This window comes from Protomyctophum parallelum (assembly GCF_964188405.1).
Source record: "Protomyctophum parallelum genome assembly, chromosome: 19".
NCBI classification, from domain to species: Eukaryota; Metazoa; Chordata; class Actinopteri; order Myctophiformes; family Myctophidae; genus Protomyctophum; species Protomyctophum parallelum.
The window spans coordinates 30937196-30950804 of NC_139717.1; the positions used below are offsets into that span (position 1 = coordinate 30937196).

Sequence of the window (13609 nt, forward strand, 5' to 3'; positions counted from 1 at the left end):
TTATGGCTGTTCTTTTCGGGTCCATATATCTCCAGGGCGACATGCATACTATCGCGCCCCCAGCTGTCAGGAGTCGTGTCGTAGTTGGTTTTAGAGTTGTGTGTGTTGAGAATGTCAGGAGTACGTGCAGCCGGCGTTCTGTCTAGATTTGCAACTAGCAAATACTCCGTCTTAACAGGTAGGGTGTGTGTGTGATGTGTGTTTGTCCTGTTTTCATTTGATTGGGAATATATTTCAATTAAGTTGTATTATTACTCCGCAGTTCTCTTAGGAACTCTTCGTTCCATTCATGCGACCCAACGTGAACTTTCACCCAGAACTAAAAGAGGTCACTAGGTGGCGTCGTTGAGTTTGAAATTTTTTATAAACTTCACTTGACTTCACTTCAAATGTTAGGACAGTTATTATAAATAAGTAACCTTATTTTTAAATCTATAGTTGGTTAGGACTTAGAAAAAGAGGTTTCAGATTTTATTTTTAAATATTAATAAATACATTTAATGAATTGTATTTTATGTATTTCATTGTATTGCTTTGGTTTTCTGGACATCATATTGTACACACTTTAAGCATATCAAGGTTGGATTGGTGAAGGAAAACGGTTTGTTAATGTTAAATCTGTATAAGTTACCATACTACGTGTTTTAAGTTCTGTGAAACATCAAACATAATGCATTGTATGCCATCGTGCCAATATCAGATGGCATGTGCCATGTGCCAATATTAGACAAAGCAAGCCAGTTGAACAAGGTCATGGTAACATGATGGGGTGACCTCTCTGCTACACACACACACACACACACACACACACACACACACAGTACCGGCCTGTGTTCAACATTATGTCTGGTATTAAATAGCATTGTTTGTGTTGACTAGGTCAAAGTAAAAATTAAAGTACTTCAAGGAAGGGTTGTCTTTGATTTGACTGTAAGCTATCTAATCTGGTCCATTATGTGCTTGTGATTGAGAGAGGGGAGTGGACGCGCATTTATCTGTGCTAAACGTGTATTACAGGTCATGCCAGGCTTGCCAGCCGAAACTTCTCTGTGTCTTCCACATTGGCAGGTAATCGCTTTTAACCATTTGAACTTGGGGGGGGAGTAAAATCAGTGAGTGGTGCAACTCCGTGTGGGGGTCCCCAAGGGGTCCCCGGAACTTCCAGCCTCACAGGAACAACACGGATTTACCTGGTGGTAACGCTATTTTCGTGCTCGGACCCAGGGACATAGCCAGCCAGAGACACACAAAGCTCTGTATAGGAATGGTTGCACCACTCAAAAAGTTAACATAAGCTAAACACTGTAATGCATCACTACATGGGGTCGCTTGCTTGCAGTATGTCATTGTGGGTTCAGCTCCTCTGCTATACTGTAATGTATTCTAATACCTTTTATGTCTGTCTCTCTGTCTGCCTCTCCTGTTTTTATGACAATATTCTCTCCGTAAAGCTCGTACACATGTCAGCTACGAGCTCAAGGATGATGTGGCAGTTGTACGACTCAACGACCCGACATCCAAGGTGTGTGTGTGTGTGTGTGTGTGTGTGTGTGTGTGTGTGTGTGTGTGTGTGTGTGTGTGTGTGTGTGTGTGTGTGTGTGTGTGTGTGTGTGTGTGTGTGTGTGTGTGTGTGTGTGTGTGTGTGTGTGTGTGTGTGTGTGTGTGTGTGTGTGTGTGTGTGTGTGTGTGTGTGTGTGTGTGTTTGATGGAGACTGTGTTTGTGAGTGACAGTCTTTTGTCTACCTGTCTGCTTCAGTATCTCACTGACTGACGGATTCAACATGATTACTCAAAGTGTGTGTGCATGTACTCACACACTCACTGTGTTTGTGTAGGTGAACACCCTGTCAGTACAGATGCAGGCTGAACTGACCGAGGTGATGGGAGAGGTGTGGTCCAACGCAGCGGTGAAAAGTGCCGTTCTTATCTCCACCAAGCCTGGCTGCTTCATCGCTGGGGCAGACATCAAGTAGGTTCACTAGGGCCACACGTGACACATGCACGTGCGCACACACACACACGTGCGCACGCGCAAACACACGCACAGCACAGATTTCCAGCACACAGACTGAAATAGACACTCGTGCACGCACATGAATGACAGTAAATATTGGCTACGTTGTCACTTCTTTGGCAGGCAGCTAACCAGTATTACATTTTTCAATCATTCAGTCTTTAAAAAGAAATATTTTGGCAGCTAAGAAAATATACTGTCTGCTGGTGTATTTTGTGAACCACTGTTGTTAGTTGAATAAAAAAAAAGTTCATATTGGGGCTGCAACTATACATTATTTTCTTAGAAATTGAATAAACAAATAATCATCTCAAACTGTGTTTTGTTTTTGAAAATGTATATTTTTTAATATATTAATGTGTTGATTTCGAATTGCTTTTTAATAACATATTTATTATTCTGATAAACCATTCAATTCCTATTTTATTGTACAACAGTGTTTCTTTCTATAAATGCACAAAATCCCCTCCCGAGTATCGACACCCTCGAGGACACGAGGGTGTGTTGCACCAAGTTTGGTCGGACCGGCGGTTGTGCAGAACTGAAAATACAGACATGTCGGTCTGTCTGTCTGGGTTAGGTTTAGGTTAGAGATACCCGATGTAAAAATGTAGGGTTAGAGATACCTGATGTCATACATTTTGACATCATATTACTCATGGCATGCATAGTACTCTGATAACAGCTACAACGGGTATTGCATACCCGGAAGGGTATTCAATACCAACGGCCATCATTCCCAGCGCAAGTTTTATTATAAAACTCATTCAGGACAGGAACCCCTTTTGGCATTTTAACCCTTCTGGACGGGAACCCCTTTTGGTTGGGGTTCTTACAGTATGTACAGTATTAAAAAAAATAAAAATGGATGCTGCTATATAAATATTTGAAGTTTTTCAGAAACTTTAGGTCAGGATTTAGAAGGTGTTTAGAATTGGCCTCAGTCCTAAATGGGTTAACTGTTTCAAGCCGTGCATATCATCGGTACCTATTTATCCTGCAAAGCCACCATGCCTCTAAGAAACTTTTTTTTTCTTTTCCTACTGTATCAGTATGATCCAAGCTTGTAAGACCAGCGAAGAGGTCACCAGTCTGTCCAGAGAAGGCCAGAAGATGTTTGAGAGGATTGAGAACTCTCCCATCCCCATTGTTGCTGCCATCAACGGCTCCTGCCTGGGTGGAGGCCTGGAGGTATGTGTTTGTGTGGAAGACAGAGGCCCAGGTCCGAATAGCGGATATTGGATCCATTTGTAACTCTGGGAGTGTACAAATGGACCGAAAAGACCATTATTGATCCATTTGTTTATATAATTTGTTATATCATTGTTAAATGAACACTGATGATTTTACCGTGTGGCCTGCATCCTTTCATTGTTTGTGTGTAGTTTGCTGTTTTTTTGTTCTCTAGCCTGTCAGTACCGTCCTGATAGTGTGTTTATGTGTAGTTTGCTATAGCCTGTCAGTACCGTCCTGATAGTGTGTTTATGTGTAGTTTGCTATAGCCTGTCAGTACCGTCCTGATAGTGTGTTTATGTGTAGTTTGCTATAGCCTGTCAGTACCGTCCTAATAGTGTGTTTATGTGTAGTTTGCTATAGCCTGTCAGTACCGTGTGGCCACCAAGAGCAGGAAGACCATACTGGGAACACCTGAGGTCATGCTGGGACTGCTGCCTGGAGCTGGAGGGACACAAAGACTGCCTAAGATGGTACGCAGACACTTACGAAATTCTTCTTGACCACTTAACCACCAGTACCAGTACAATACTCTTTCACATCCCTAGCCTTCTCTATAGAAGACAGGCTGCTTGCTGCTGCTACAGTCCTGTACAAAATGCACACCCACCACTGCCCCACAGACCTCCTGTTTACCTTTCAGTCAAAAACACAGCTTTTCATGAATTGTTAAATGAATGGTGTCCTTGGACTGAGTATGCAGCTAAAAGCATTGCAGAACCAATGCAGAGATGTTAGGGTGGTCCTTCATATTAGGACAGTGATATGATTGGTTTTAGTGGCTGTTCTCATCTGACTTATATTTCTTATTGACATAATGTTTGCTAAGGACATCAATGGAAAAAAGTGCACTGGACTTTTTTGTTTGATCCCTTTAGACGTGTTTACAAGTGTTTGACTGTACTTGTGCTGTTTGCATTGCTGTCTAATAAAATATTCAATCAATCAAAAAAGTTAATGGGATGGGAAGTGCCCCAATGGTCACTAGGATCAACTTGGATATAATATCCCTAACAATAACGGTAATAATAATAGGGATTAAAGGTTTTCAATTCTTTGGAGCTGGCTATGCAAGGCTAGAGATAGGTAATCGAACAATATAAGTATAAAGAAATAAAGCTATTAACGGGAAAATGGTCTGTTCATATTATTTGATACATGGCCAAAGTATTAATGCCGGTATGGTCCTAAATTACTGTGAGCTTGTGTGGTTCCTGTACTGTGTACAGTACGTCTGTATGTCCTGCACCAACATTCACAATTAAGGAATTGTTTCCATGTGTGTATGTGTAGCTGGGTCTTCCTGCAGCGTTTGACATGATGCTGACAGGCAGAAACATCAGGGCTGACAAGGCAAAGAAAATGGGTCTTGTGCACCAACTTGTGGACCCTCTAGGTAAGGCCTGAGTTACACTTGGTTTTCCCGCTTGTAGACTCGCATACATAACTTGGCAGTGTTGTACAGAAACTACTATGCTTATAATATGTTCACATATTTCAGAAACCAAGAAGCTTAGTTGTATTTGTGCTTTAAAGATTCACACAGACATCTGGGCATGTAGTAGCTACCGATGCATTGAAGGTCAAGTCGAATTGTGAAAGTTATAAGTTCTTCCCATTTTTAGCTCTCTTGTTTTTTTACTTCGGAGTTACCAAAGAAATGCAGTTTAATGAAGCATGTTACGACAGGCCAAGACAAATACTAAGTATATGTGAATGTATTTGGAGTAAATTCATTCCCTCTCCCTACACACGCGTGCGTGCGTGTGTGTGTGTCGTGCACTAGGCCCTGGTCTGAAGTCTGCAGAGGAGAGAACCATTGAATACTTGGAGGAGGTGGCTGTGGGCGTGGCCAAAGGCATCGCCAACAAGACGGTTTCATTGACGAAGGAGAAAGGCTTCATGCAGAGTCGGTTATCTCAGATCCCACAACTGGAAATTGTTTAAATATGTTCATATCAGTGGATTCCAATATAATGTGTAATAATGTGTGTGTGTGTGTGTGTGTGTGTGTGTGTAGAGATTCAGGACGCGGTGATGGCTCTGGGCCCAGTGAGGAACAAGATCTACAAGACAGTGAATGAGAAGGTCCAGAAACAGACCAAAGGGCTGTACCCTGCTCCTGTTAAAATCATAGAGGTCTGAAACATCATACAGTACATACGTATTCCTACAGACGGATGCATGGCTATTCTATAATGCAAGCTACTGTGTTGCTAACATAACTTGGAATAACTTTGCTTCTGTTGGATACACAGAGTGTCCAGGCTGGCATGGAGAAGGGACCAGAGGCAGGCTACCTGGCTGAAGCTCAGGTGAGTTGGCCCACACACCAAAACACTTCACATACTGTACATTCAAACTTTGCCAATTTAGTATCAAAACACTCAAAAGTCAATGTAGCGCAACAATAAATCGGATTGTCATATTGACATTTTGTCGTAGATGCAAGCACACCAGTGCCAATTTGGCACCAATGAGAATATGAGGTTGTAACTAAATGTTACAATATGTGATGTATTGTGAGTTTCCAGAGTAGCCGACACCTGGATGACCGCCCTCCACTCCCTCCTTCTCTCACTGACCTTGTCCACCAGGGTCCAGACTAGCTCTGCAGTGTAGCTAGCTCCGCTGTCACGTCGCAATGTGTTTTATGTAGGTGGCGCGCCAGCCTTTCCTTCTTGGCTGTGCCCTGGGTTGGCTCCTACAATGTCAGTGCGCTTGCCATCAGTTCCGGGTGCCGGACATGGTGCCCAGCCAACCTCATTCTTCCCTCCCCGACTTTGTCGGTGACCTGTGGGAGGCCCCCCGTGGAGGTCCACGTTTCTGACGTGGTCCTCCCATGTGACATCATAGCATTCTTGGGTAGACTCCAACCTTTTCCTGCTGTACTGTCTGTAAATGTGAAAAAAGTATTCACACCAAAGGATTATGTTCACAATGTGAAAGGTATTCAGGTATTTACTTCCTCCTTGGCCATACCATCAAAATTCTTTCTCTTCTTCCTCAGAATTTTGGGAAGCTGGCGATGACGTCCGAATCCAGGGCGCTGATTGGTCTGTACCAGGGTCAGGTGTCCTGTAAGAAGAACCACTACGGAAAGCCAGTCAGGGAAGTGAAGTAAGTCCAGTGGCCAGGGTGACTGGTTCACTAGTTTCCACAGTACACCAAGAGCCAGATCTCACACAAACACGGTGAAATAACACTGATTGGCAATTCCGTACATACCGTTACCCTACTAGAACCCCAAAATCCGTACATATTTTCACCCCATTATCTCATTTGGTGCAAATGTGCTCCCCACAACATTTACGATCCCGTGCCCATCAGGTTGTAACTCGGACAGGGCCGAGTTGGCTCAATTGAACTTCGCAACGTTCGCCACGGTAACTCTCTCGCTTTAGCTCGCTCGGTGGTGGGTCTCGGTGCTCAACTTCGCTTGAGACGGCGACCCTCCGTCACGTTTAATGGGGAGGATTTCAGTGTACAGATTTTGGTAGTGTGTGTACGGAATCCAGTCTGTTATTTCAACCGTGTTTGGGTGAGACCGGGTTGACACCAAAGGCGTGCTGTGCTATAGTTAAAAAGTGGTAAATACTTCATTTGTCGGCGTGTGTTTTTTAGGAGGCTGGCGATCCTGGGTGCAGGGCTGATGGGAGCAGGTGTAGCTCAGGTGTCTGTGGACAAGGGTCTGAGCACCATTCTGAAGGACACCACAGAGGATGGAGCCAGCAGGGGAGAACAACAGGTCTACAAAGGGTAAATCACATTGCTAAGGGAGTGGTTTTCAACCCTTTTCATATCAAGGCCCATTATTTATTGTCCATTTGAGCTACGGTCCACCATTTGATGAGATTTAGAGCCCCCCTCTCAGATCCCAAACTTTATATTTTGTTGTCATTGGTTAAGATTTTGTTCACGACAGCCATTTGGTTTCATTTTACGCTCTCAAGGGTCCATTTTGTTACCATTGCCAACTCTCCATTATTTAGCTGGGGACCACCTGGAATCCCTTTAAGGACCACTGGTTTAAAACCACTGCCAGCTTGTCCATCATGTGTAGCGATGCCATGCACAATACTACGGCCCCTTTTTGGGATTAAGGAATCTATTTATTCTATTGAGGAAATGCCTGCAATAGCATACCTTTTGCACTAGAGGTCACCATTATATCACTGTACTCAGTGTGGCCATAAAGTGCTAATGCATGTCCATAACTTGATAAACTTTTAACAAGGTTTTATTTCCCTTTTCAACACGCGTGTGTCCTCAGCCTTAATGACAAGGTGAAAAAGAGGACCTTGACGTCATTTGAGCGTGACACCATCCTGTCCAACCTGTCGGCGCAGCTGGACTACACCGGCTTCGCGACGACTGACATGGTCATCGAGGCCGTGTTCGAGGACATCAACATCAAACACAAAGTACTCAAAGAGGTGGAAGCGGTAAGTCTCACCTAGCCAGACAATTGGAGATCTACAGCTACTGATATGTGAAATCTAAAGTTATCCAGCTGTGGGTGTGACTGCACTGCAGACTAACCTTTGATTGATTGAAAATGTTATTAACAGTTTGCAGAATGGGTACAGTTTAAGGAAAGTACAGGTCAATACAAAAACTGCTACAAGGATAACACCAGAAAAAGACTTGTTTACATAATAAGGGTCCTCCGTTTTCAATTCATCAGAACATTTAAAGACATACAAATATACTTCTATGAGAAAATGAAATCATCTTATACACTGTTAGAAAAAAGGGAAAACACAGTGAACAACAGGCTTAAATAAGGTATTGGTATCAGAGGTTCCCTAATAGTTCAATCTGATCTATAAAGACCAAATCCAAACAAAGCCTGATTTCACACGGGAAAGTGTCTAGACTGAGACACTAGGTCATGTGGCGTCATCTGTTCATAAAAACAATACTGCGGGTGTGGTCATTAAATATCGATATAAGACATATTATTTTCTGTGGCTCTTTGTGTCAGATGATCCCTATTCCCTCCCACCTGACTCTGACACTCACTGTGTTCTCAGATGATCCCTGACCACTGTGTGTTTGCCTCCAACACTTCGTCTCTGCCCATCAAAGACATCGCTGCCGCCAGCAAACGGCCCGAGAAGGTCAGCTATAATCCGCACACGCACTCTTTGGCTAACAGCCCACTTCAAAGCTGAGCGGTTTTGGAGCGGGAGCCGGCACTATCCCTGAGGAGCCATGGAGGGGGGGGGGGGGGGGGGTCACTCTCAATATCATGTCACGGCAGTCAGTGGTGTATTTAAGCATTTATGAAGCTGAATAAGTAAGGAGCTATTGAAGTTTTCTTCTGTTTTTTTTGTGCGCAGGTGATCGGCATGCACTACTTCTCCCCAGTGGACAAGATGCAGTTGCTGGAGATCATCACCACTGACAAGACGTCTAAAGACACCGTGGCCGCGGCTGTCAGCGTGGGCCTCCGACAGGGCAAGATCATCATCGTGGTCAAGGTGAGAGGACCCCCACTACATAGTAGAGGACCCCCACTACACAGTAAACTCCTCCAGAGAGGACCCCACTACACAGTAAACTCCTCCAGAGAGGACCCCACTACACAGTAAACTCTGAGGACCCCCACTACACAGTAAACTCCTCCAGAGAGGACCCCACTACACAGTAAACTCCTCCAGAGAGGACCCCACTACACAGTAAACTCTGAGGACCCCCACTACACAGTAAACTCCTCCAGAGAGGACCCCACTACACAGTAAACTCTGAGAGGACCCCCACTACACAGTAAACTCTGAGAGGACCCCCACTACACAGTAAACTCCTCCAGAGTTAATGTTACTCAGAAGAGCGTAAAAATACATCCATGGTTCCGTTTGTACACTCTAAAGTTAGATTAATGAATTAAACTGTGAATTTGGTGTGTTCGCTCCGTATAATCATAATACATGTATGAATCTGCCACTTTTTCTCTTTCTCTGTGACCAAATGCCCCACCCCCCACCCCAGTCCCTCCATTGCTCACTTTCTCACTGTATTTTCTGTACATGTGCATTTCCCTGTACTGTAGGATGGCCCTGGCTTCTACACCACTCGCTGTCTGGGTCCAATGTTGGCAGAAGCTATCCGTGCGCTCCAGGTTAGCCCTCAATGCCTTTAATGCCGCCTGAATTAAATGCCATAAATTAATGTCAAGTCTGGTTTAGAGGATCATAATTTAAATTTTAGCAGCAACATTGTTCCACATTACAGTACTTGCCGTAGCACTTGCACTAGCCCCGGTGATCTTACAGGTGTATGCAAAGGATAAACTTGTAATTTAGAGTTATAATTCAGCATTTTATTATATTTATAATTTAGCATTTTATGCAGATGTACAGATAATCTACTGTTAGACAGATATGATTCTTATGATGCTTGATGACTATTTCTGACTGACTATTTCTATGTATTTAATGTGTTGTTGTGGTATTGTTCCTTACTGTAAATCACTCTGGATTAAGAGCGTCTGCTAAATGCCTAAATTGTAAATTCTCCCAGTTCAATTTCAATGTAACTAGGAGAGCATGTTTAACCTTCTCTCCGCAGTCTCCCCTCTTGACCATGTAACAGCTGGAAACTATTCCATATTACAAAAGCAGACAAATGCAGAGAAGTTAATACAAGCTTTTGGTTTGGCGTTATAGGAAGGGGTGGGCTTTAAAAAGCTGGACGCCCTGACAACGGGCTTCGGCTTCCCCGTTGGCGCGGTAACCCTGGTGGATGAAGTTGGTATTGACGTGGGTGCACACGTGGCAGAGGTAACTGAACTCATTCATTCTTTGTCGCACAACAGTGCTGTTCATGCTCGTCAGAAATAATTGGTTATAAGCGGAAAACAGGGTATTTTCCGGCGAGCAACACAGTCATCGCAGACTAAATATGTTGTCCGTGTTGTACCAAAAAAAAACGAATTATACTACCTGTTTTTTTTTTTATTGCAGTGGAAATGTAAAGTGAGATATGACACAATACATTAATTTTGTCCTCTTGAACGTTGATCACATTGTGTGTTTGTAGGATCTGGGAAAGGCTTTCGGCTCTCGTCTTGGAGGAGGGAACGTTGAGGCTCTTCAGATTATGGTGCAGAAAGGCTTCAAAGGTAAATCTACTCTGAAGAAGTCCCCCTTTATTTATAGCTTGTGTACAGAGCGGTGTTAACAGTGTTGTAAAAAGTACTCACATTTATTTTACTTAAAACAATACTCCAATGTAGAAATACTCTGTTACAAGTAAAATAATTCAAACTTTACTTGAGTAAAAAGTACTATCAAAATGTAATTAAAGTACCAAAAGTAAACTTACTTATCATGCAGACTGTCCCATTTCAAAATAGCAGATCTACAAGCTCACAATTGTGAGGTTGTAGATATGCTATTTTCAAATGGCCGAAATGTATATAGAGCTGAGTTTAATGCATGTTTTGTAGCCTAATAATATTAATAACCAAAATAACGTAATCAAAGTAAAAGTAAAGTTTTCAAATAAATGTAGTGGAGTAAAAGTACTATATTTGCCTGTAGTGGAGTAGAGCAGATGTAGTGGAGTAGAGGTAAAAGTATTGGAAGTACAGTACTTAAAGGTATATTCAGTGATTTCACTCAAAAAACCTTAGGTTTCGTTTTTGGCTGTGGGACCCAGCCTTTCGTCCAATCAGGATAGAGAGTCAAAAACGAAACCTAAGGTTTTTTGACCCCCAGGGGTTAACTGGGGACAGGGAGGAACTCCTTATATGGCCAGCACACTCTATAGTAGGGAGGATTATCACAACAAAACAAAAAAATAAGTGATATTTGAATTAAGTGAAATCACTGAATATACCTTTAAGTAAAATGTTACTTTAAGTTTCCACCACTGGTTATTAGGGCTGTCAAAATAACTGAGTTAATTCATTTGTGAAATTATTTAGATTAAAAGTTTCACACAATCCATGCTTGGATGACCTGCCCCATACATCCCATCGACTCTGGAATGGCAATAACCAACATTTGTTGGTTATTGCCATAAAAGGCTGCACAATTTACATACTGTAGGCAGAGGCTCAAATCACATAGACAACTGGGTGAGAGACACCATCCATCTGGATTTGTTCTAAAGAATAAAACATACATACATAATTATGTTAAATATATGTATGGAACAATGACAACCTGTATGAAGGTAAGTTCCCAATACTCTTGACTTTCTGTATTATCCAACAGTGGATCAATGAACGTGTTTTGTTGTGTTTCGCGCAGGTCGTAAATCTGGCAAGGGCTGCTACATTTACGGCAAGGGAAAGAAAGACAAGAGTGTGAATCCTGAGGCTGAAGAGATCCTGAAGAGGTTTCAACTACCAGCTCCACCCACCGTGTAAGAAAAACTAACTCTACTCAACCTTACTGCTCTCCTGCGGACACTTGCTCATTGTGTGTGTGTGTGTGTGTGTGTGTGTGTGTGTGTGTGTGTGTGTGTGTGTGTGTGTGTGTGTGTGTGTGTGTGTGTGTGTGTGTGTGTGTGTGTGTGTGTGTGTGTGTGTGTGTGTGTGTGTGTGTGTGTGTGTGTGTGTGTGTGTGTGTGTGTGTGTGTGTGTGTGTTGCAGGTCCACTGACTCAGACATCCAGTACCGGCTGGTGTCTCGTTTTGTGAACGAAGCCGTGCTGTGTCTGCAGGAGGGCATTCTGGGAAACCCTTTGGAGGGAGACATTGGAGCAGTGTTTGGACTGGGCTTTCCTCCATGCCTGGGCGGTAAGACAGACATACACACACGACAGATGTTATTTTTCATTGATTACTATTGACTCGTATCCAGAAACATGATTGGTAATTGGAACGGGATATTAATTAGAAGTGAAAGGTTTCTCTTAGGTTAGGCTTTTTCATTACCTGTGCCTCTCCTGTGTTCCATCCTTGCTGCTGTCACTGCTTTATCTTGTGTTATCTACTCTTATCTACAAAGACAATTTTTGAACTAATTATGCTAAATATTACGCTAAATATGAGGGATGGGACAACGGGTACAGAAAAAAAATCTAATGATTGATGTCACTATAATCCTATTATTCTGTCACCAAATGTCCACCAGGTCCCTTCAGGTTTGTGGACTCCATAGGAGCAGAGCGTCTGGTGGGCATCATGAGGCGCTTTGAGGATGTCTATGGGAATCAGTTCACCCCCTGTCAGCTACTGTTGGACCATGCCAAAGATCCCAGCAAGAAGTTCCACGTGTAACCCCACCGCAACCTCTTTCAAAGTGCACAGAGAGACCGTGTTGAAGACCCACCGTCATGATATAACTGGGCTTTTAATGTGCGACTATGCCAGCCCAAAATGACTTTGCAGCTGCTTTAAAATGATGCCATTTCCAATGTTGTGGTTTTTTGTAGCAGCAAAGCAAAATTGTGATTCCACTCTTGTCTAGGGCCAGGCAAACAGACATACAGCATTTTTCCCATTTGACTATGCAGAAATATTGCAGGGTTTTACAGAATTGCAAACTAGCATTTATTGCGTGGAACTGAAATTACATGAATGCTGCTGTGATAATACTGATTTTCAAATGGCTGATAGTAACTGCTATAGCGCTGCAAAATAGCCAATATACTACAGTGTGATACAATGTAGTAGATTGTAGATAAGTATTTTTTAACATATCCAACTACAACAACTGATTAATAGATGATGGATATTTTTTTAGATTATTTGGATTGTTAAATAATTATTTTTGGAAAATGCAGAGCTATGCCTTATCCCAGTACTTCATCCCTGAGTTAACAAATCGTCTTAGGAAAAACTGGACAAATGTGACGAGATGGACTAATGTGTATGGCAACATGTGTAGATAATGCACTGTTTGACTTGTCTGTGTTAGGGCCGATTCATACTCCTATTTTAGCGCTGTTTCGGCGCTGTAGTGCCGAAATGATTTCGGCTCGTCAGAAATTTTCAGTAGCACCGAAGAGCCGACTTTAGGACGGTACCCGCCCCCCCGAACCTCAAATGACGTCAAATTGTAGGCTCTACAGCGCCGAACCGACTTTTATTCGGCTCTAAAATAGGAGTATGAATCGGCCCTTAGGCCTACTCAAGGGAGTCTGGCCTTTGCACTCCAATACATCTGATAACTATCTAGTCTGCTGCTTATTTTGTAATTGTGTCTTTCAATGCAATAAGCATTGAAAGCATTGCTGGACAGTGTCTGTCCGGCCATATCCATGTTCACTGCCATCAAAAAAAGAATTAAAATACACGAGGGAAACGGTTAATTATTCCAGAGGTCATTAAGTTTCTATTTATTTTTTATTCATTTATCATCTTGGTTCCTCTTGTTGCAAGGTCCGTCATGGTTACAGCGTCAGA

General features: G+C 42.8%; 1 protein-coding gene across 1 annotated transcript; it reads left to right on the top strand.

Annotated features, from left to right (window-relative positions):
* The first annotated feature begins 29 nt into the window (after positions 1-29).
* Positions 30-13530, top strand: hadhaa (hydroxyacyl-CoA dehydrogenase trifunctional multienzyme complex subunit alpha a). Its single transcript, XM_083790796.1, has 21 exons — positions 30-178; positions 1018-1068; positions 1452-1522; positions 1836-1969; positions 3067-3205; positions 3601-3720; positions 4541-4643; positions 5034-5156; positions 5268-5386; positions 5506-5562; positions 6258-6367; positions 6872-7006; positions 7521-7692; positions 8284-8370; positions 8593-8733; positions 9303-9371; positions 9919-10032; positions 10292-10373; positions 11509-11623; positions 11853-11998; positions 12336-13530. Exons 1-21 carry the CDS (start codon positions 112-114, stop codon positions 12479-12481), a joined length of 2301 nt encoding a protein of 766 aa, XP_083646922.1. The 5' UTR covers positions 30-111; the 3' UTR covers positions 12482-13530.
* Positions 13531-13609: the final 79 nt, after the last annotated feature.

Bases quoted from the DNA above. Each gene is read 5' to 3' on its own strand.
- hadhaa (XM_083790796.1), top strand. From the start codon at position 112: ATGTCAGGAGTACGTGCAGCCGGCGTTCTGTCTAGATTTGCAACTAGC. The intron at 7,007-7,520 runs GTAAATCACATT...GTGTGTCCTCAG, and splicing joins GAACAACAGGTCTACAAAGG to CCTTAATGACAAGGTGAAAA. The intron at 10,374-11,508 runs GTAAATCTACTC...TGTTTCGCGCAG, and splicing joins GGTGCAGAAAGGCTTCAAAG to GTCGTAAATCTGGCAAGGGC.